Source organism: Neolamprologus multifasciatus, chromosome 18 (assembly GCF_963576455.1).
Source record: "Neolamprologus multifasciatus chromosome 18, fNeoMul1.2, whole genome shotgun sequence".
Taxonomy (NCBI): Eukaryota; Metazoa; Chordata; class Actinopteri; order Cichliformes; family Cichlidae; genus Neolamprologus; species Neolamprologus multifasciatus.
In genome coordinates, this window is record NC_140456.1 from 6,817,800 (window position 1) to 6,841,893 (window position 24,094).

The window sequence follows — 24,094 nt, forward strand, 5'->3', positions numbered from 1 at the left end:
AATGACATTGCAATATGATCCCATCATAACTCAAAATAGAGGTCTCATGTGCTCCAGTGTTTGCAAATCATGAAAACATGAACTTCAGATTGGATTTTAGAAACTTTTTCCATTATCTTCTTTTCATGTAGAAACTTAGCAGCTACTTAAAAGAACCCCATTTAAGTTTTCTGTAATATTGTCATTTAAATCAATGTGTTGAATCTCTCTGGTGTTAGACAATCAAGGTTTCAGTATGTTAGGCACTATCTGCTGAGTCATGAGTGTGAATATATCAATACACATGTAGGTTTTCTATTAGACTTGCTATGAGTTTGGTAATGTATTTTGTTATATGTTGAACTGTGCCATATTACACCGTAATTAACCTGTGAAAAGCTTAAAATCTGCTGGTATGACATATGATACGCACGGAAAGTGGGATGCAATTTATACACAAGCTATCTAATCAAGCTCCAATTTTATTTGAATTTCAGAAAAAGAATGTTGGTGTATGTACAAATTACTGAAAGAGCAAAGTAGCAACAATTCAGACGATACTTTGTCTTAGTAAGGTGAAAACATGTTGCTATGACCCGCTGTATCTGCCAACAACGTGTTCAGTACCTCAACAGTATACAGTGACTCCTCACTTTTATTTTCTAACACAACAAGCGTTCTTATAAAGCAATGTGCAAATGTTCTTTGTCAAAACTGAACAGAAAAAGAAAAACTAAATATTTACAAAATTATTATCTTATTGTTATCCTTTTTAAAGGTACACAATGTATCGTCTAAAATGTAATGACATAGTTATCATTACTAGCTTTTGTATGAAACAAATTCATGAAATAAACTCAAACACAGATTACAGCTTAGTCTAAGCCTCCATGACATCACTAAGTAGTTTGTGGACTGTCATTTTAGTCTCGAGTTTAGCGTTAGGGTCATCACCATCATGGTATTATGTAACCGGAAATATTCGTATTTGAAGGCATGTTAAGATAGCAGCTAAAGCTAGCAAACTTGTTTAGCTAGGTGCAGTGCACAGAATCAGATACCTGGTAATTAATGCTAAGTAACATTCAAATAAAATACTATGATAAGAGACTAGATTAATGTGTGACCTAATTGCCACACCTTTAATAATGTAGAACTTTAAGCCTTAAAACATGTGTGAGTTATCAAAGGCTTACCCCTACAGTTGTTACTGGGAAGATTAGCTTGAGACATTGAAAATACTTCTTTCTACCCGCCTGTAAACAAGTTCATTTCTGATGTAACGGTGAGCATTTTATCATTGGCGTCTATGGGAAATGACTCACTTTTGGCACCAACCTCGAGTGGCTATAAAAGAAGCTGCAAACTTTGTTTCCTTTTTCAGTTTATCATCATCCTAATATTTTTTAAGAAGATAAGCTGATGTAAATTGTGGCTGCAGCATTATTGCTACATTCACTTGACTGTTTTGTTAAGCCAATTCCAGCAGTCACTGTGACTAAATAAACCTCTAAATTTTCACCAAAGAAATCTAACTGTGAGAAAAATTATTAAGTAAGCAAGTGAGTGAATCATGCAGTAACAAGTTCCATCCTTTCAGTGGAGAGAACAGATGGTTGTGGTAATGTTGAATTACTGCAGAGCAGAGGGACATAGACACTGACCTCAATAGATACTAACACCTGTAACCATGGTAACTGTTCACAAAGCTGGTGACATCAGAAGCAGTTTTTAAACAAGGAATTAAAATGTCACTCAAACTCGAATTGATTTGAAAAACAAAAAAAATAAAATAAACCTTTTCAACAGAGAACTGTAATTTAACCTAAATGGCCACCAGGTGCTAAAATGAATGCAGCTGTTAACTGTATGGTAGGCTCATTTAACATCATCCATGTGCAGAGTAAATCACATACTCCTTTTCATTTGACTCTTTACCTGAGGTCACTAGAGACACCATGGAAAGAATGTATAGCATGGAATATGGTAAACTAGGAAGCGAGTGCAGTAAAATACTGGTATTCTGGAGAGCTGGCCATTGTTAACTCTGAGAATAAAAATCTCATAACACAACTGTGTCAAACCACCAAGGGCAGTGAAACTTACAAAGCAGTTGTTATCTATGTTTTGACCAACCTTTTATATGTGTTTTAGGTATCTGTTATGTATTGTGCATATGTAACTTTGGACAACTGAAGTAGCTTCTTCAGCTTTCCAACATTGGTGTTACTGATTATTTTACAATCATTTAAAAAAGCAGAACAAAAAATTCATTTGTGACACATGCATTAACGTACTGTATCCATGCCAAGCTGGCTGCTGTGTTATAATAAGTATCAATGAACTACAGTATATCCTCTCCACTATAGTGTCTTATCATAGTTTAGGCATCTTTATATCATGGTAAAGAAGTTTAAAAAATGTAATCAGCACAGTCAAGTTCTTTGTCTCCATTATCGCCTATATCGGCACACTCTGTAATGCATCCCTGCTAAATTATTTTCAATATCTACTATTACTAGTTATCTGTTGATTTCTGTTTGCAGGACAAGTCATAATGATTTCAGTTGCTATTATTTTGCAATTATTAACTTTTTAAAAATGAGCTTAACTTTACAGACTGGAGGTCGGCTTGTAATTGGATTTTTAGAGTGATGTTCTCGTATGTGATTGTGTGCGTTGGCGAATTAGGAGTTGTGACAGTTCACATCTGTCTCTCTACCTCTATCTCTTTTTCACACACTCACAAACACACACACACACACACACACACGTCCTCTGTTTCTATATATGTCCATGAGCACAGGGTCTATACTGTGTGTGTTCGTGCAAGTTTAATATGTGTATATGTGTGTACACAGGCAAGAGATTTTTTTTTTTTTTTTTTTTTTTTGTATATCCAGGGCACATTGTCTGGACAGGGAAAATGAGAATGGATGGGATTGTAATTACTGAATGGAGATATCCACACAGTGTGAAATTAGAAAAGGCTGGGCGAAAACCTCCCACGGGCACAGCCAGTAAAGAGAGAGAAGTTGTCATGGTGATAGGTGAATTCAAACAGGGCTTTGCAAACCTTCGGGGAAAGAGGTGCGAGTGCGTACGAACGAGTTGTTCCTGTGTATGTGTGTGTTGGGTGGCGGTGGTTATTTGGGGTGTGTTTATGGATTCCTTTTGTGAACAAGGAGAAAAAAAGTTGCTGCGACCTTGATGAAGACACGCAAAATGTGATGTTTTCAATTTTTCTACATTCAGACTCACAGTAAGCTTTACCTGAACTGAGCGTGGAGTGTCTTACTTACACGGTTTAGGATTTGAACTAGGATGCAGGGCACATATTATGCTTACTTATCAAAAACTCACCTTTTAGAGGTTTAAACAGCTGAGCGACTGACTTTGCCCTGAATTAGTAAAACTATGTATGTGCTTCCCTTTGTTGCCTTCCTTTTTTAATGTGCTGAAAAACTGAATTCTAGTGGCTGTTAAGCGGAATAAGCACGTAGATATGCTGTAAATGAATTCATTGTTTTGCTCAAAGACATTCACGGTTACTTTAAGGACACAACAGCACCCTGCTGCCAAACAGGGTGCAACAGCTCTGTCTTCAAGGACACAGTCTGTTGCCAAAACACTGTGTACACTCTTTAAAAAAAGAAAAACTGTATTTTCAGTACAGTGCCGTATCCCTAAAACTATGACATGTTTGCATCTTTTTTTCTGCAGTGAAAGCTGGCAAAGAGTAGCTTCCACTTCTTCAGCTTCTCCCAGAATTCTTAAATTCCAGGCAGTAGTTTGGCTTTAGAGACAAAACAAAGCATTTAAACAACCATTAAATTCGTATTTTTGTTTATTTAAAAAGCAAGTTGAGTACTGCCTTCTACAAAAGTGGAACCTATATAACCTTATTGAAGATGTTTTATTAATTTTGTTCTGCGTTGCTGGCAGGCATTAAACATGAATGAATACCATTGCTGTGGATTCAGTTTGTTTCTAAAGAATCATATTCCATAAAGCATTGCACATTGTTCACTGTGCAAATGTGTATCTTATATTGTTCAAACATATTTGTTTTTATGCATTTTACCACTGCTATTTACTGAATACTGCTCTTTAAATTAGTCTGGGGAAAAGATTATGTCATCATTGACCATATGGAAGTGCTGGAAGTAATTACAATGAGGATTTTAATTTAATTCATAGTCTAGGACTCTCTCTGGGACAATTTGAGATATTTCTTAATTAAAAACTGGGCAACATTTTATAATATAATACAATATCATATTTTAAACACTGACATTTACCACAGTTTCCATTAATTATTTATTCCTTTTTTAAAATCCTTTTGTGATCATGTAATGGATAAACTTCCAAGCAGATTACTGTGACAAATACTTGTTTCTATTTTAATTTAGATTGTGCAGATGAATATCACACTACCACACAAATTAGGGGCTCACTTTTTACAAAACAGCTGACAAACATTTGTTTTCTCTTCATTTTCAGATAAAAGGTGGTAACCAAAAAATAGGAAATTCTCAAATAACAGCATGCTTTGTTGTATATTTGGGTAAATGAATGCAATAAGGTAAATAACTAAAAGAGAGGCGCTATTAGTCTCTTTTTTTATATCCTGAGAAGGTTGAAATAAAAAAACAGAACAATTAAATCACACAACATCCCTCTTCACCTCTCAAAAATAGCTCTCATTCACAGATTCATTGATGCAGCTGCTAATCACGCTTTCACGTTATTTACTTTGTTTTTTGCGTCTTTAGGTCAGGTGAAAGGATTTTAAAACAACACAGGAGCAGATAAATAAACACCAAGTGCTTGTTCTATATTAACAGTATGTAATATATTCAGAAATAAAATGACAGGCTGATGATAGAAGGTTCGGTTCACTAACAAGCTAGCATTGTGGGTATGTGGCCATGGTGGTCTGTTGGAGAAGATACAAGTGTGGGATGCGCTGAAAGCACTGGCACCAAGCCATCTATTTCACATGCCACGACTGTATTACGTAACCAGAAGCAGGAGACAGGGAGGAGTAGATTCCTTTGTCATAGTTCAAAGTGCACAGTGAAAAGATAATGGCCTCCTTTTATCAGTAGGCCATAGTAATGAGCTTGTTCATCACTTATGGGAGGAGAGCGTAGGGGAAGGGAAGGATGGGTGGGAGGTCAGAGGGTTGGCGGGTGGTTGCATGGAGTGGGGGCTGAGGAATGCCCATCCATCAGGCGCCATACCCAGAGTCTGGCTAGAGACCCAGCCCCCTCAAACCTCCAGACCTGTTCATCACCGTCTGTACAAGTGAAGAGAAAACTACCACATTATATATGGAGGAACAAAAATGCCATAATGGTATTGCTTTCAACAAATATGTAGTCTGTTCTCTTTTTTCAAATAAAACAGCCCCAAATATAATAAATTCACGAAATTGTCACATGGGATCTATTCAGTAGAGTTTTAAAACACCCAACTTGAAAAAACCTTTAAGACTAATGTTTTTTAAGTGGACATGCCTGTATTACATATTTTAGAGACTGCTCTGAGGACACTCTTCACCTTTGCAATGTAGAAAATTGAGTTTCCTAAAGTAGAATTTTAATACAAACCACTATTTCTGCCTAAGTTAACCAAACAATGAATAAAACAAAAGCAAACAGAGAATGAAAATGAAACTTAAGTTTACATATAGCATGAAAAAAGCCTTGAAAACATTTGTCTTGAGTTCCACATGGAACAATTTTTTTGTCAGGCTGTTTTCACTTTCATAAGGAATTTTGTAGTGTTTTTAAAAAACATAAAACCTTATGTTGATAAGCATTGATTTTTTTCATTGATTTATTCATTGTTTGATATATTTGTCCTGGCTGTCTTCCACCCATCCATCCATCCATTTGCTTATCTAATTCAGGGTCGTGGGGTGGTTTGGCGCCTATCCCAGCTGTCATAGGGTGGAAGGCAGGGTAAAGCCCAATGACAGCTAGGATACGGACACAGCAAGTGGTGGTAAGAAGGTTATGGTTTTGAGTCCGCTACCCAACCAGGGTAGTAAGTAACTAGCCGTAAGTGTGAGTCTTATCTGTCATCATCACAGGCTATCTATCTATAGTAACATACAAACTACTTTGTACTATTGTTGTCATCATACCTGACAGTCAGTTTCCCAGTCCTCCAGTCTTCCAACTCTAATTTCCCAAAGTAGAGTAATATGGTGAAGCTAGATTTGTTTTCATATATATCAGTAAAGATAAATTTTGTAAGCAGATTTTGAGCAGGAATCTTGCAGACCTCTACATCTACTTGTCACAACATCAGTTTCAGTGCAGCAAACCTGTTTGCTGGGTATTCAGAGCTTAACGACACTCCCAATGGATTTCGTCACTTGAAAGGACGGTCCAGACTATCCAGTCCTGTTTGAACCTGATCATAAGATCAAACAGGTTTACTGTCATGCAGTAGATTTGTGTTAAATACTGAATGTATATATATTGCTTCATTTAGTTGTCCTGACTTGCTTGTGTATGTCTTTTGCTTTTTCTGCACATCATGCTCACTGATGTGCCCTTAGGAGTTACTGATGTCATATTCTAATGAAAGCATCCAGCACAAATAATCATAATCAGTTCAGCCTTCCAAAAGACTCTCTAATTAGCAACATGATTTAATCAAAGTATCAGCCAAAAAGAGTATTTACTACATAATGTTTTTTTAAAGAGTGAATAGTTTCAGCAATGAACACAACAAAATAACTGAACAAACCTTGTATGTTGATTTTTACTTAAGTCTATTAATGTAACTCTTATTAAATCAATGGATTTCCATTAAAATTTCTTGCAAGTGTCATACAAAATAAGAAAGACTTGGTCTCAGCTCTTTGTCTCTGATTATTACAACCAGATGAAAGGTTTCCAGGTGGCAAAGACTTGACAGACTACCATCCCAATGTGGGGTCGCTGACCTCCACTTTCCTTCTGGTTCAAGAAGCAACCCCCCTCAGCCCCACAGGACATACAGCTTGTATGAGCTTAGAGGAGGGGGAGGAATATGCATGGATGTGTATGTATACATATGTGCATGAGGTGAAGCCTTGCTCTAGGGAAGAGCTTGTTCTCCTGGTTGACCTTGAATATTCTCATTCATTTCACTGATAGCTGTGAATATGAATGCATCCTCTGACTGCACTTTGCTAAGGTTGAAACTAACCGCAACTAACCTGCCCGATCTAACCTGATACGGGTTCTGTAAGGTGCATAAATTTGGTGTTAAATAAATATTTATCAGATCCTTAAAATTCCAAGTAGGTATTGAGAGTGAACATAAGAAGCATCTGAGTGCACAGTTAATGACCCTAAACCTAAAAGGAGTCTATGTGCTCATTTAGAGAAATCTGGCCTTGAATTACTAAAGTCTGCTTTGCAAATCATTTCACTAATAAATGTAATTTGTATGCCTCTTTATTCTTTGCATTCACTGTATTTGTTATGGTTTATTGCTGAGAACCAAAGCAAGTGTAGCGCAGAGTTTGAAGTATTTTACATTAAGATTTCAGGTAACATTAAATGACATTTGATGACTATTAGTTCAGTTCAATTCAATTAATATTTATATATATATTTATATATTCAATATCGCACTCAATAACGCTCTGCTCCAGCATTCTGCCATCAAAAGAACACTGTTTACTTGTTGTCTGTATCAAAGAAACCACATGCCCTCTAATGTTAACATTCATCCATTTTATATTTCAGTTTAACAGCCATGTATGATTGATGTTGCAGTCCATTTTAGCACACTGTAAATCCTACCAGTTATCCTCCTTACCCCACAGTGACAAACATGTCCACCAGTGACAGTCTAGGCTGAATATTATTCAAGTGTTGACATGAACCCATGGCAAGGTTACGTTTGAGTCGAGCACCTTTAAAGTGCTCGACTCAAACCTTACATTTGTTTTAACATTGGTTGAGTCCTCGACTACAGCTCCAAAAATGGCTGCTGTGAAGTGTAGTGTTTAAATAAATGTATGCATCACTGTAATCATTTTGAATTTGAGGCCCAGGCAAGTGACAAATAGGGCCTGCCATTATTATTATTAATAACAAACAGTAATCTGGAAATGAGATAATAATGATTAGAAGATTGAGATTTATTGACATGTGGCTTTGGTATCTAGTTTGAGCAAATGAACTGTTATGATAATTGTGTATTAAAAACATCTTTAAAAGAAATCACATTTCTTTGCATAACCAGGAAAAAAAATCATTAGATACAGCTGTAGGCTAAATTCTACCTAGAGTCATGTATTGAAAGATTTAAGGTTATCCTCTCACACTGGTGCTGGTTTTACCTAACAGTGTGTCTGCTAAGCCTGTCCCTGAGCCTGGTTCTGCCAGAGGATTTACTCCCGTAAAAATACATTTTTTCCATCCCACTGTTGCCAAGGTGCTTGCTCATTGAGTGTCATCTAACTGTTAGGGTTTGGGGCTCTTTATGTTTTCTCTGTATTATTATTGTACAATATAAAATGCCTTAATGTCAACATTTTGATAACCCTCGGGGTCAAGCATGACTTCTGATCAGTGGTTGGCATATTATACTGAGAAAACTGCAAGCAGCAGTACCAGTGACCAAGACATTAGCCAATTCCCAATAGGCGCTTTTGCAATAGACTGACCGAGGTGCCAGAGCTAAATTACTGCAGGACTAGAAACCAGAGTGACACGTTGTTGTGGTTAGTCTGGAAATTCAGGTTAGTGGGAAACTGGGGTCAGGTCATTTACCATAGACAACTGTGGATTCTTTTAGGCTATTTCTAATGTTATTGGGGGTTGTTTGTAGTAAGAAAGGTATCCATATGGTTGCCATATGGAAGAATAACATTTGCCATAAATAACCACATAGTTTTGGATGATTATTCACATTTTATAGTATGGAGTTGCGCCGGGGGGGGGAGTTGGGCTCATTATTAAAATCCTAGCGCTTAGTTGTCGCTCACTCCGAATGCCAGTGGCAGAACAGCTGCTGTGTTGAAGTGTAGAGGTGCTTAAAAACCAGCAAATTCACTCTCTCCGATTTTTATTGCTTGTTTTTTTTCTTTACTTGGATAATGTTTCTGGTTCCGGAGGCCTGGTGTAAAACTGAACAGTTAAAGCTGTCATGTCATGGACAAGTTTAAGGGTTATTAATTCAGTTCGATGAATATTTTGCACAGAGACCTGTGGATTTACTGCAGGTCTTATCTTCTGTCATTTTCCCACTATTGACAGTGTGTTGCTTGTTCCGGCTCACTTATGCTGCTTCTCATTCAAAAATTCTTATGTCCTCTTATCGCGTCAATCATTTTCTGACTACTGTGCATGGGCCAATCAACCTAAATATCCTTCAGGCATATTTTTGCTCACTCAACCACTCCCCCATCGCCACATAGATCTTTAGATTGTTCTGGGAAACTTACCACCAGTGTTTACATTCCAGACAATATTGTCCTTTATCTTCATTTTCAGCCTGTGTCTAGCTGTGACCTCACCCATGAGTCTGATTGTTACAAGCTCAAACCCGGGATTCAGTTTAAAGTTACTGAAAAATGTTGAAAAAAAACTGCCCATTATCACAGCTCTGGTGCAAATATCCTTAACAAGTAAATGGAAAGGGCTGGTTACCTTCCATTTTACATTTCCATACATTTTTCTCAAGTATACACAAGTTCCCCTGCAGGGAAAATTATGCACTTTCTCCACTAAATTGACCAGCCCAACATACCATGCTTGTCTTTAATAGCACACACAGCGGGAAGTCTGATATATCTGGAGAAAGAAAATAAGGCCAATCTGAGTCTGTCACAGTTATGCATATTTAATTAATTCCATTTTTTTTTTCATCTCGACCACAAAAATAAATAAATCTTGGAAACGGCAAACTATTGAAATATGGCCTTGTGGCCTTGACGTTGTATCTATCTATTAATATCAGGATTAAAAAAATAATCATTCCTTATTTAATCTTCACAGTTTTGTTTCATTTGAATAAGAAAAACTTCTTTTATGGTGTTATACAGCTTTTGTTGTGGTGATTTGAACTGGAATACCAATAAATATATATTTAAAATGAAAGGAAGAAATAATAAAACAACCTCTTGAGAGTCCTTCAATTATTTAGGGGCTTTGGGGCATGGAGCATGGCAGGCTCGGTGGAGCAGTGTTAAAGCTGAGGCACTTTGTGCTTGCAATCGGAGATGAAGAGGCTATTTGTCTGTGTAGTGTGCAAAGCTCTTATCAGGGATTTGTTTGTGGCACAACTTAATTTGCATAAATTTCTTGGAGTGTAAGATGAAAACTCTGCGCTCTTGGCTGGAGCAGGAGGAACAGATTGCCCTCACAATGCACATTCCTTCAAACAACTCAAATCGTTGTTCTAATGTGGAACTTAGATTAAGTTTTTCATCTCAACGGTCTGACCATTAAGTAGTTCTTCTTTCCCCCAAATTTTCACATGCAACAAGTATCCCGGCTGCTTATCTATCAAGTATTGAATCGTGAAGACTATTTGAAGTTTATTACAATTCCTATTTGTTACAGCTTACGGCATAAACTCTGTTAGTCATATGTTAACATTGTACTCAGGGATTGCTGAGATCTGAGAACATGATGACCTGTAAGTGAGTCCTATACCCTCACTGAGCACAAAATGTAACAAAAAACTAGTGATCTGGGATGTGTAACAACATTTTATTAAAACTATCTCTTTAATTTTTATTTATTTATTTATTTTTACAAATTACAGCAAAATCATGTCAAGTATTAGCAGTAAAATGTATGCAAACATGACTTTCCTTATTTTGGACATATCAGGCTGGCCTATTAATGAAGTCGAGGTCCCAGTCTAGTTGGCCTTTGTGTGCTACTTGTTTTAAGTATTCTTTAAACATACATCATTGCCCTGCTAAACTTGCAATTAAAAGATGTGCCTGCTGATATTCTGTGTGTTACGGATATGTGAATCTAAAGCCTGGCATATCTGCTTTGTGTGATGTGAAAATTATTCCAGGGCCCTAATGCTCCATCGATTCCCAAAATAAAACAAGGACTGAAGGAAAGTTGGGAGTAAAATCTAGTGAAGATAGCCTAGTTTACGTATAATGCCAATGATGCCTGCAACCTACAGAGAGATCTTTGGGCTAACGTAAGCACAGCATCACATGCAAAGTTTAAGAGTGACAGGTAAATGGTTTTTAATAAAAGGTACACATTGAATGGTTGTGGTAAAGCAAGAAAACTGCAGCTACTACCTGAATGAAAATGTTGCTGCATTGGTATAATTATTTTCTACCAAAAGAATTATGATCCTATACGTGGGCCATTCATCTTGTCTGAAGCACTGAAATATTGGTGTCCGGGACACCGTGAACCAAAAGCCATGCACTGTAAAGTTTTAAAAGCTTTTGCAAAGGTGTGTGTGTAGGTGTGTGTGTGTGTGTATACGTGTATATGTGTGTGTTATTAGGCTGTAGAGCATTACAGTGGCTGTTTTTGGATTCAGATCTATTAAAAAAAACCACAGGACACAGTACTGTGTCGTGCTGAAAAGATGAGCAGATAGACGATTGGATGTGGAAAAAGTATAGTCAGAGAGTTGATAATACAACAAGCGGATTGTTCTCCAAAGCTATTTAAAGCATATGAATGAGCCCTGGGTGACTGGTTCCTTCATTTCCATGAACACATACACATATTAGTGTGTATGTGTTCATGGAAAGGCTGTAGGCACCTTCCCACATATATCTGCACTGCTGCCCTAAAGGCTCACTGACCACTGATGTTTATTTTTCTGTCTCTGAAAATGGTCCCAAACAAATTTACCTGTGCAATGTTTGCTAAATACTACCCAGTTAGGGATGAAACAAACACCATGCAATGATTTTTGCTTAGGTTTGCCAACCACTAGAATAAGAATTCAAATTTTAATGTAAAAAGTTTTTAAAAAGCGCTTATCCTGGTTATAGTCACGGAAACCCTGCCAGTGTGACCCTGGTGCGATAGTTCACCTGGAATATTCACTGCTGAATATCCAGCAAACACTTTCTGATAATGATAATAATAATAATGGAAGACAAAAAACACACGTGTAGAACCAATAGTCTTTTTATCCATTTTCCAATAAAAAATACATTCATACAGAAACTATTTTACAAAACAATTTCAAATGAAAAAATTTCATTATGCCATAAAATGAACAAAAATAGAGCCTCATATTTTCCATGTTTATCCAATAAAGATTCTCTAGCTAAAGATAGGGCATCTTTGCAGGTCAAGTTGGGGAAAAAATGACATGGCAAATAAAAAAACGTAATACTTAGCGAACACCAGAATTCAAAATTATTACAATTCAAGTGTCCAGAACAATTCACGTCTGAAAGTAGTTGTTTTCTTCTTTTCTTTTTTTTCTCTATTAAACATGATAGGCCACGGGTCTAGGCGATACTGATGTCATTTTAAAATGTACATTTTTTTTTCTGACTTTATTTTTTTTTCCCAAAAATCAAAACAAAGATGTTACAGAAGCAAATGAAGGAGTATGGAGTGCATCTATTTTACAATAATTCTTTAGCCTTTTATCGTTCACATTTGGAAACAACACACTGCACTTGTTTTTGGTCCCACACCTGTTCAAAATAGAAGCTTCCTTACAAAATTCTCGTAGTTTACAATGTAACATATCTTTGTGTTTCTCAGTGTAAAAACAAAAATAACACTGCAGACAAATGAATGTTCAACAGGTTCACCGGAGACGTGTTGAGTTTTAACAAGGCTACCTGTGATGTTGACAAAGTGAGACATTAAGTAACTGATGAATGAATGAATGTTCTTTCTAAACTTTTCCATCTGTCATAATTTTTGTGTATAATATAGCGGCGCCAAAATATTTCTACAAGTGGAGAAAGTGGCCATGAGATTATCCACTTGTGCGGTCATCGGATTTTTTTGTTTCAGCTCACTGAGAAGTGTGACGAAGTCATGTTACCTATGTTGAAACGTGAACATAGTGAAGTTGGTACAAACAGCTCGTCCTTGTCTCACCTTAGGTTACCAGCACAAACCTCTAGCTCTGAAACACAGCTCAGTTGAACTGGTTGGACTGGTTTTTTGTACCGTTAAGTCAGATCGTGGGCTGTTAAAACTAGAACTGAGTAAAGACACTGACTCACCTTGGAGGTGAGACTTCCCGAAACATCCAATATCAAACCACTCTCTTGACTGAGAATGTGGTCATTAGCCTACTTTAAACGAGTCATCCTTTGCTTTTGAGAATATGTCATAATGGACCCAATGTAAATGTTGCCTTTGCAGTAAATCTTGATTTGCCACTCTCGGTGGCTGACCACACAACATTTCATGAGAACGTGCTTCCAAGACTCTGTACCTCTGACAGCAAGTTACAGTTAATCTGAAGTGCATCCACGCAATCGTATACTACATAGTAGTAAATCAATATAAAAGTGAATTGCTTTTCCAAGTTCTCCACAATTCTGTCTCAGATCTGGATAATTTTGAAGACTATGATTTAGTTCTGAAATATCTATGATATATTTAACACAGACGTGTAAATGGCAGTCGTTATGAAGCTGATATAGTTACTTTTGTTTTAATATTCAAGAGTTTAGAGGAGTTTGTCGCGAGGGAAAAGGGCAAAAGGTGCAACTGTATGGATCAGAGCCTTTATAAAGCTATTCAATAACGCACAACTGCATTCGCAATGGTCATTTGGTGTATGTGTGTATGTATAACAGAGTGATCTATTCAACAGGACAAGGCCACTTACATAAGGCATCGGTAAGGTCAACAGTGCATTTACAGACAGAACAAAAGAGAAAAGCAAAAGTGAAGAAAAAGGAAGAAAAATCCCACAATCAAAATATTTGCAAACAGTGGTATCCCCAACTTATAAAGAGAATGAAAAAAACAATATGGCAAAACAAAATGACTGCCTTATGTGTTTTGTACAATACTATGATACTGAGTATTATGAAGGTAGCTGCTCTTGAATGGAATTTTGTTGTCCTATAAGGTGAGCAACACATCCCCAGATCCCATGCAACTTCTGATATAATGGCAATAACTGTGCACAATTGTTGTTGTTTTTGTTTTTTTTTTTCCTTTTAAGATACAAAGCTTACACAGTGGAAAACAAAATGAGCTTTATAGCGTGTATGTTTTGAGACAGGCTACGTAATACATTGCACATTTAATAGCTGCACTAAACAAAACAACCTCCCATTTTTAGACAGGGAGCTGTAGTTTCACCTCCAGGCAGAAAGGGGGCAATCTCTATCCAATCAGCCCCACTAAACTACCCCCCTACTCCTCTCCACAGCTGACAGAATCAGTCATGACAGACAGAACTTTTTGCTTGCATTCATTCTTAGAGAGACAACACATAACCCTCCCTCAAAAAGAAAAAATAAACCTCCCGAGTATAACATCACCCTTGCTATGTCATTCACTCGCAGTTCCACAATGCAAGCTCCATCCATTCCATAAAGCCAGCACAGGCATCCAGTTGCAGGCACTCACAGTCCCCATGCGCACAGGCAAACACACTGTCAGTGGAGGAATGGCACCCCAACCCCTGGAGTCCCAAATTTCTCCAGGAATAAAGCGTTGAACACCATACAGAAGAGTCTCTTCCCATCTTCTCCAGCCTAGATCTTTCCCATTTTTGGAGTCTCTTTTTGCCCTCCCGCTCCTCCATAAAAGCCTTTCAAGAGCAATCACCACAGCGAGGTGTTGGAGGCACTAAGTATGGTGCAAATAATAGCCTGCGTTGCTTCATGTTTTTCCACTGACTGGAACACGACGGTGCCCCTGTTAATGCTCCCAGGACACACCGGCCTCGCTGATCTCCACAGGTCAGGACAATTAACCCAAATCATCCCTCAGAGCTCTCAACATGAAGACCATCTTAGATGTGCCTCTTCATGTGCAGCGCCAGGTGGTCAGAACGGGAGAAACACCTAAGAAGAGAAGAAAAAACCATCAGATCCAGCCACTAAACTGAAGAACTAAACAAATGACTATAACTTGTTGAAGGTAAAAGGTTGCTTATCTTAACAACTAACTAGGCTACAATGACTAAGCAAAATGCTTCTAAATTCAACTGAATAAGTTAATAGACCAAAAAAAACCCCGAAACACTGTAATAAACAAAGCTATCACTTCGGCTGCAGGAGATGAAGGGAAAGGAAATGAAAAATCTCATTTTTAATTGAAGGAGAATGTTCACACATCCATCCGAGACGCTAATCAACACAAGAACCCTGGGGTGGTTTGTTAACATGTGAAACCAGTGAAACAAACAATATAAAGCTTCTTTTTCACCCATCAAAGACGCTTGTTGGATTCCATTTAGATTAAAGTACCTATGGCTATGCAGCCCAATTTTATTCTGCTTGTTTGGTATCGGATACTATTCTTACTCTCTGTGCTATATAACATGAACATGTGATCGATTGAAAGAATGGGCTCATGCCTCCCCCTTCCACCTAGTCCCTTATCCCAGTCTGTATAGGTTTGGCTGATGTTTTAAATAGCGCCCTGGTAGAAGAGACCCAAACTTCACGCTGTTCAGTCTCACCACACTCCTCCCATCCATTGTACTCAACTCTCTTTTTATCCACCCCCTTGACCTCAACCATTTTCATCCTTAACCCTCATTCATCCCTCCCACTAGCATGTCATTTTGATAAACTAATTTGCTGCTTTCTTTGTCAGTAAAGAAGTGCTTGGCACCCAAAATATAAAGAAGGGGAGTAGTTCTTATGAAGAGGGGTTAAATTATGTTACAGCACTTTGTTTTGAGAGGCATTTGCTATTGTAACAAAAAAAAGAAGAATAATGTGACTAATTATGGTGACATATGACAATAAAAACCATCTCACCTGTCGCAGTGACTGCATTTAAATGGCTTTGCTCCAGTGTGCTTCCTGAAGTGTCTGGTGAGTTCATCGCTTCGTGCAAAGCGCCACTCGCAGCCTTCCCATGAACACCTGTAAGGCTTCTCGCCTACAAGAATGAACGTAAAGAAAAGCAAAATATTAAAGCCAGTCATGTCATTTTTCATCTGAGTTCAGAACCTTGCATTTACTTAGCTATTCGAGCAGCCTCTGCAGGTTTACCAGAGAGTTAAGAATTTCTAAATCACAATATAAATATTTTAAACTACAATTTCTCAGATATACAGCCAATATGTACAGTACAAGTAAAATAAATATGATCCTGTGCAGGTGGTAAGTAGATTGGGCTGACTACTGTAAGACGAATAGAAAAACAACCTCGTGCCTTGTGGGCCTCAAGAGCTGTGGTATGCAGCTGTAAGAAGCTGTTAGAGTAGAAGGCTTATGTAACAGGGGCCGAGCCACATGAAAAAAATAGAGACTGCTCCTAATGGTCCTACAGACCATTAACCATCATTAACCATGTGGCTAACGTGGCTGGAGAACGATGCTAGGAATGTGACTTCATCTGCTAATGGAGGGCCAAGCTGTAAACAGCCTGGCAGAGGTCAAAGGTGACGAGGGAAACTGCTCACATTTGAGCCCCTAACAAAACAGTGCAAATGTCAGATTCCCATAATGTCTCACTCTCTCTCTCGGTCTCTCTTTTTTGGGAAGTTGTATGCAAATGAGCGAGTTTCGGAAGCTTTTCCCATGGTGAAATCTGAGAACTGTTGATTTGTTTTCAGGATCCACATCCTCTGGGTGCTGCTCGGCCACAAAAGAACATCCCTCCCCTTCGCGTCTCTCTCCCTCTCTCACGCACTCCCCGCCTCCCTTTGCCCTGCATGAAGTCACGTTCCTCTGTGTGAATTAGGTCATAGTTGAGGGCATTCCTCCTGACAAACTATTCAAAGTATGTGGGAGTATTTTTTCAGAACTTTGAGCAATAACTCGGCGCTTCAGTTCGGCTATCATCGCTTTCGAAAGGCTCACTGTCAGGCCAGTTTACCTGTGTGTGTCCGCTGGTGTGCTTTGAGGTGCGAGCTCTTGGTGTACACCTTCCTGCATCCGTTGAAGTGACACCTGTGCACACGCCTCCTCCCGTCAGGTGATGCCTCCCCGCTGGTCAGACCTGACCTTTCCAGGCTCCTCTCCATGCCCCCAGCCCTTATTTTCCCTGTTGAATGCATCACTGTCTGTATCCCAATCCACGTCTGGGCTACAGAGCCCTCCTTGCCGAGCTCAGGCGAGGACGGTGGTGTGCTGATGATGCCGGAGGCCACGTCATCGCCGTTGTCGGCCAGAATATCAGTTAAAGAGCTGGAGGTGAAGTCGAGGGTAGGGGAGAGCTCCTCTGAGCTGTCCGAGGCCTCGCTGCTGGCATCGGAGTTGAAACCACCAGCATCATGGTTCTGGCTATCCTGATTGTCTTCCTCCTCCTTAATGTGGGTGATCTTTGGGTCCGACTCACTTGACTTGTCCCCGCAGGCAAGCAGCAGCTTGCTCCACAAGTCTTCCTGGGTCTCAAATTTAAGGTCCGTGGCTGAGACGTAAGGCTCGCTCTGGAGGTATCTCTCCAGCTCGAGACATGTCTGTGTAGATGAAAGACAAGATAGACAAGATAGAAATGAGTTCAATGGAGCACAGAGCCAAAGGCGTGTAACAGAACTCTTACATTCAACCTGAAAGTCCTTAAAACCACCAAAAAAGACCATTTGTTTATACAGGAAACACAAGACTCAGGTATTCTCCTCTGCACTGTATTTATTCTAAGCAGCAGCAAAAAAGGGGGGTATGCTGTGACACTGTAACATCACCAGCCCTGTTTCTTCTCTGCCTGCAGGAATGAAGTAAGACACAATGTCCTATGCAGAGGATAGTCAAGTACACTCTAAGTGTGTTCTCTGAGCCCATATCAGGGAGGATTACAAGCACCACATTTCCTTCTGAGAGACTGCAAGAACAAGGTGCTCTTACCCACGAACGCAGGCATGGTTTGAATGTGTGTAGGTGTGTGCAGAGGTTGGTCATGAAATTTACATATGCTACAGAGCCCCCCATTGGGTTAGGGAAGTGCTTGTAGATCTTTTAAATCTATCAATTATTCAACATAATGTGGATTTAATAATGCATTTGGAGGCATTGCTAGAAATAACATAGCACACCAGGGACTGAGTGGAGGGAGGTCTGGTTCATGGGGGTTCATAAAAAGCCTGGCATGAATACTGCAACAGCCACTGTGGATCGTGGGCCTGTTTTCTGTGAAAAGGAAGTGAGAGAGCACTTCCTTAACCCTCTGCAGTCAGCAAGCACAGGCCAGATACGAAGGCCACAAACAGGCCTGTGCAGTTTCCTAATGAAGCAAATATAAAATTACAGCCAAATGTTATTATAACAGAACTGACTGGAACAGTGGCAGCCAAAGCTTGAGGAAACCTGGATCCAAGAGGTCATGGGACAAATACGTTTTTCGGACTTTTTCCAAACTCCTCCTAAAACGATTTATTCCCTTAGAGAGAAATTGACATTTTCCTAGTTGCTTGGAAGTTTATAGGGTCAAAATGAAAATGAAACTATCCGAGAGGGGACTATCCCTCTTTGGCTGATCTGGTTACAGGCAGCACAAGCATCACTTGACAAAACGCTAAAATAAAGGAAGAACGACAAATCTCACCAACAACATTTTTAAAATATTATAAGAATACCATACTGAATAAATAAAGCTTATCTAGAGATGGAGGATGAGATGGAATAAAATTAAACCACAGGTACCAGGCAGCAACTACAAACACCTTTCGTGTGTGTGTGTGTGTGTGTATATATATATATATATATATATATATATATATATATATATATATATATATATATATATATTCTAAAAGAGGACTATCATGGGAAAATCTTCGTGTCTTGGGAATGAAAAAGAAGGCATTGACTTCATATGTTTCTTGTCAGCAGAGCTGGATAAATCCCAGGCGAGCTTTAAATGCCTGAGAGGGCGACTTGGAATGAAGCCCGGCCATATCTGATAGACGGGGAGACAGAGAAGACTGAAGAGTAAGGCCAATTCGTTTCCCAATCTGAGCAAGAAGCGACTTGTACCCTTCCCGTCACTACCAGTGTAAAACTCCACTGTTTTGTCAACCAGGCGGCCGCCTGGTCGAGCAACGGTTCAATAGAAACCAGCCTCTCTCTCTTATTCTCTCTCTTTCTGACAGTCTGTCACTCTCATTTGTATGTGTGGGTCCGTGTGACAGCAAGAGGGAGTGAGCGGCAGGCAGAGGGGGCAGAGAGAAAGTCAGGAGGAGGAGATACGCGCAAAGGCGCACGGCAAGCCATTCACTCGCTACATCTGCAACACGGCGTGTTTTTCATTTATCACAAACCGATGTGCCTGTATAAGCTGCATGCCTGAGCCGAAATTGTCCACAATACGAGCAAACCACCACTGAACAACTGTGCGCGCGCCGTAGCACCAGAAAATACTGTAAAACTGCAAGTAATTTAAAGCATATTTTATGAAATGCGTCAAAAAACTAAAGAAGACACGTAATAAGTCCGCATTTTTACAAACATACTATAAAAATACCTAAGAGATCTGTCTGGAACTTGCACCATTTCCCCTATAACCGGAGGCAAACCAAGTTTTGAGAAATAAATTTATAAATCTGCATTACTGAATCAAACGCGCGCTCACATTACATGAAACTACTCTGACATTTGCCAGTCGGCGCGCAGCTGTCACTTAAAACAAGTTTCTGGAAATTACGCACTCTGCTGGCACTTCACACACGAGCCCGTGGCACTATCTGTCAAACTGAGGAATCGAGTGTTTGGAATCAGTCGTCAGCCTACCTGCTGCCAATACTCTTCCAGAGATGGTAAAGCTGAAAAGTATCCGGTGTCGTGCACAATTTGGAGCTCCTGGAAGATGCTACACATAGGGATGACATCCATTTCACTCCTGAGATTTAGCCACAAGGAGAAGCGAATTCAAGCTTGTGAGGAAACGAAGCCTGATGTGTTCAGAGAGAAGCTGGAGTCTTAGCTGTATTTGCATGTATACTAGTCTGGAGTCGTGCACTTCCAGTGGAGGTTTTGAGCGTGAGCGCACAACACCGAACTCTGCAAAAGTCCGTCAGCGCACTGTAAACTTCCCCCCCGATTCAAAATTACAGGCAAACCCACCCCCATGTGATTACATTACGTTACGGCACGTCTACCAATGGGCTTGCAGGGACTTTACAAAGGCCTACCAGACCACCTCCGACCAATAACGAGCGAGAGCCGAGTCATCCTGTGTGCCTTGATTGGTGCAGAACTAGAAGCCTCTCTGGCTCCCATTGGACTAAATCAGCGCTATTTTTAGAACCGTATATAAGCGAGACTCCTGTTTTACCACAACGAGGAAGTTGAGTTTTCTACTGATTCGACTCTGAGCGTCAGCCGCTCCGGATCAGCGGCAGGAGAAGCGTCCGCTAGTGGCACCGGCATCGGTCTCTAAATAGACATGGCTATCTTTATTTCCTCACACACGCACTAGTTACTCTCGTTCTCTTGGCGAGTTGCGCTATGAATCTTACGAGCGTGAGTCTGTAAAGAAAATTGCTCTCCTGCCTGTAAAACGCAAGTTCATGACAACAATATTCAGACGCGTCTGCAGACTCGGGGGGATCATCAAGAACCTGATCAATTTCTGTGCTCTGTGAAACAAATGTGATAGACTTCATCTTTTCATGGCTGCCCAGAGATCCATGAGCATTATTATGAGTCTCTCTGTGACAGTGTAGACAATTTAATAAGCTATTAAGTTATAATAGAGTTGCCATAAAGATGATTATTCACATAATGCTGTGCGGGTTATTGTAGTGGCAGCAGCTTGAGGCATACCGTGAGGGACAGGTTAGATTTTGCTGGGAATGATGCACATTGGCAGGCGCTGTGTGCGGATGTGTGCGTTTTAATGTCAGTCACCTGTGGCTCTCTTAAGAGCGTACTGCTTTTGCAGGAAAGTGTATGACTGTAGTTGCTTGTAAAACCGCATCAACTTATTTCCTCTAGAAGGGGGAAAGTAGAACAGGTTAAAAACAGTGTTGCCACCCATGGTGCATGGTGAGAGTTCCTAATGCAAGACAGCAGTATACCTCTACTCTAAAATGACATGTTATAAATACATTCTGGCACACTCCCAGAAATATATTTACCTCTTTCACTCCTTTGAATGTAAATTGCTTTGCTTTCCCACATCTCTCCTCCCAGAGATCAAAGAAACATGAATATTAATCTGTGTTAATACATGTACAAGTTGGTATATGATGAGATTTATGTCCTCCTTGTGTGCTATGCTTCATGCTTTATTATGTTGTTTGCATAAAAACTCAGTTCATTAAAAAAAGTCCCACAGGTGATAATTTCCACGTTTTGAAATACAGTTGATATAAACTATAGCTTGTGCAAGAATTTGACTTTTATTTTGTTAAGTAGGGAGTCAGATTCCTCACATCCTGTCAGCAAATAAGGTTAACTGATACTTAAATCACTTTGAATGTGTCCTCTATCACTCCAAACACTATGACTAACACTGAGCTATCATTAAGATTATGAGTGCCTAGAATACTGTATACAGTAAATTTGAGCAAAAATTCATACTGAATTACATAAGATGCGAGATTAAGTTAAAGTTAAGCAGAACAACAGCGGCATTGACAAGTTAAAGGCAGGCGATGTGACAAACAACATGTTTGGAACAGAGCGCCATTGTCTGGCACATCGGCCCGGTCGAGCGCCTCCACAGCGGAGTCTCTTTTGTTGAGCTCTCAGCTATGGCCACATTTGCAGCACTCAGCAGCATCACATTTTCACATGAGTCTGTGGGTTTCATGGACAGATAAGACTAGGATGGGCGCTCTGTCATGACATACATGACTAAAGGGAAGCATCGCTGCAAAACTTTCAGGCTGTAAATTGGGACAACAGAGAATTTACAATGTTACAAACTATAAAGTCAGAACACCCTGATTATTATTACATAATTTTATAACATTATGGGGGGGGGCGATCGTGGCTCAAGGGTTGGGAGTTCGCCTTGTAATCGGAAGGTTGCCGGTTCGAGCCCCGGCTTGGTCAGTCTCGGTCGTTGTGTCCTTGGGCAAGACACTTCACCTGTTGCCTACTGGTGGTGGTCAGAGGGCCCGGTGGCGCCAGTGTCCGGCAGCCACGCCTCTGTCAGTGCGCCCCAGGGTGGCTGTGGCTACAATGTAGCTTACCATCACCAATGGGTGGATGACTGGATGTGTAAAGCGCTTTGGGGTCCTTAGGGACTAGAAAAGCGTACAAATATACAAATATATTTATAGCCAGGCCAGTTTTTCAGTCTTATTGTCAGGATCTCTCTCACACATCCATTTCCATTGTACAATCAATCAACCGAATCATGAAATAGTCACACACTGTTTTCATTTTTGCTGTTTTCATCTTATGTAATAAAACAGGAAAAGTGGAAAATGTGCAATTATGATAAGTGAAATGTACCAGAAATTGTGCGCTATTTATATGGTAATCTATGATATTACTCAGCATGAATGACTGGTTGTGTAAAGCGCTTTGGGGTCCTTAGGGACTAGAAAAGCACTATACAAATACAGGCCATTTACCATTATATGTTTTTATACATATATGAAAAATGAAGGTAGAGAATGGGAGTGATGAGAAACTATGGCCCATTTCTTTACCCTCAGCTCAAATGTACCAAGATGTTTAAAACGTGCACGATGAAAGTTACAAGACGGTTTCCACACAACAGATGCATTTACAATGCTGTGAAAAAAGTATTTGCCCCCTTTGTGAGTCCTTATTTTTTGCATATTTGCAACATTACATAAAAGGCTATATGTGATAAAGTAATTACCCCCTAATTGCTCCCCAAACCCATTGACTTGATGTGCAACCCTTGGCAGCAAGAACTGCAATAAAGTGTGTGCTGTAACTGGCAATGAATCTTTCCTGCAGATGGATTTTGACCCACTCTTCTTTGCAAAATTGTTTTAATTCAACCACATTGAGGGGTTTTCAAGCATGAACAGCCTGTTTAAGGCCATGCCAAATCATACACACATCCAGCTAATCCAAGTAGTTTGAGCTTTAGGGTGCAAATTAATAGCCAGAAATTCTCCTTCAGGATTTTCTGTTAGACAACAGAATCAAATATGGCAATGTCCCAAAACAGCAGAACAGCCCCAAACCATCACACTACCATCGTGATATTTGACTCTAGCACAAGGTTCTTTTGATGAAATGCTGTTTCTGGACTCAAACCTTCCAAAAAGTTCAACTTTTGTCTCATCAGTCCACCATATATTTTCCTGATTGATGTCAATGACTTGTTTCCAATCTGTTATTGAATTTCTTTACATTAGTTTGCTTAGCCTGCTTTAATTTATCAGGTTGTGTTTAAGTGATTTATTGATTGAGCAGGTCTGGCAGTGATCAGTGAAATAATGAAATTGAGCTCAGCTTCCCAGAAAATTAGGTTAATCACAGTTAATTCAAGATTTTATTTCAAGTAATTGAAATAATTACTTTTTCCACATACAGCCAAGTAGGTTTGGCTAGCTTTATTCCCTTAATACCGTGAACAAAATCACATGAAAAAAAATCCTTGTCTAAAATAAACACTTGTTTGATGGTGTGGAACGTAAGTGTGAGAAATACGCAAAAGATATGAAAGAGGAAGGTTTCAAATACATTTTCACAACACTGTATATAAAATGGAATTAATCAAAGCTAAGCTACCACAGAATAAAAATGTAACACTTGTAAGCAATTTGTGGCTGTCTGGATGAAGGTGCAAAGACACATTTGAACGCATTTTTCTTAAAAAGCTAAAAGTGCCTAGCTTGATGCTAACGATGCTATGCATCGAAGAGAATGCTAATTGGCTGGAAAGTTTGCCTGAACAGGGAAAGAAACAATAACAGAGGTCACTGTGAGGAACAAGAGTAAAAAATAGATTATTGGACATGAGTAGTGTACCAGAGGATGAAATTGTAATGATGATGTTATGAAGAAAATAGAGAAGCAAGAAAAGTATATATCTCTAAGGAATAGAGAGATTATTAA

At 39.3% G+C, this 24,094-nt stretch overlaps 1 protein-coding gene and 1 long non-coding RNA gene across 3 annotated transcripts in view; one reads left to right on the forward strand and one right to left on the reverse strand.

Annotated features, from left to right (window-relative positions):
- Nucleotides 1-24,094, forward strand: part of LOC146497251 (uncharacterized) — a 169,353-nt gene that overhangs the window by 21,111 nt on the left and 124,148 nt on the right. The gene's annotated exons all lie outside the window — the stretch shown is intronic.
- On the reverse strand, nt 12,107-20,149 carry LOC146497252 (Krueppel-like factor 6). The gene is made up of 4 exons (XM_085141532.1): nt 19,832-20,149; nt 16,983-17,565; nt 15,917-16,040; nt 12,107-14,992 (listed from the first exon to the last, which is right to left on the reverse strand). The coding sequence occupies exons 1-4, from the start codon at nt 19,931-19,933 to the stop codon at nt 14,941-14,943; spliced, it is 861 nt and encodes a 286-aa protein (XP_084997658.1). The 5' UTR covers nt 19,934-20,149; the 3' UTR covers nt 12,107-14,940.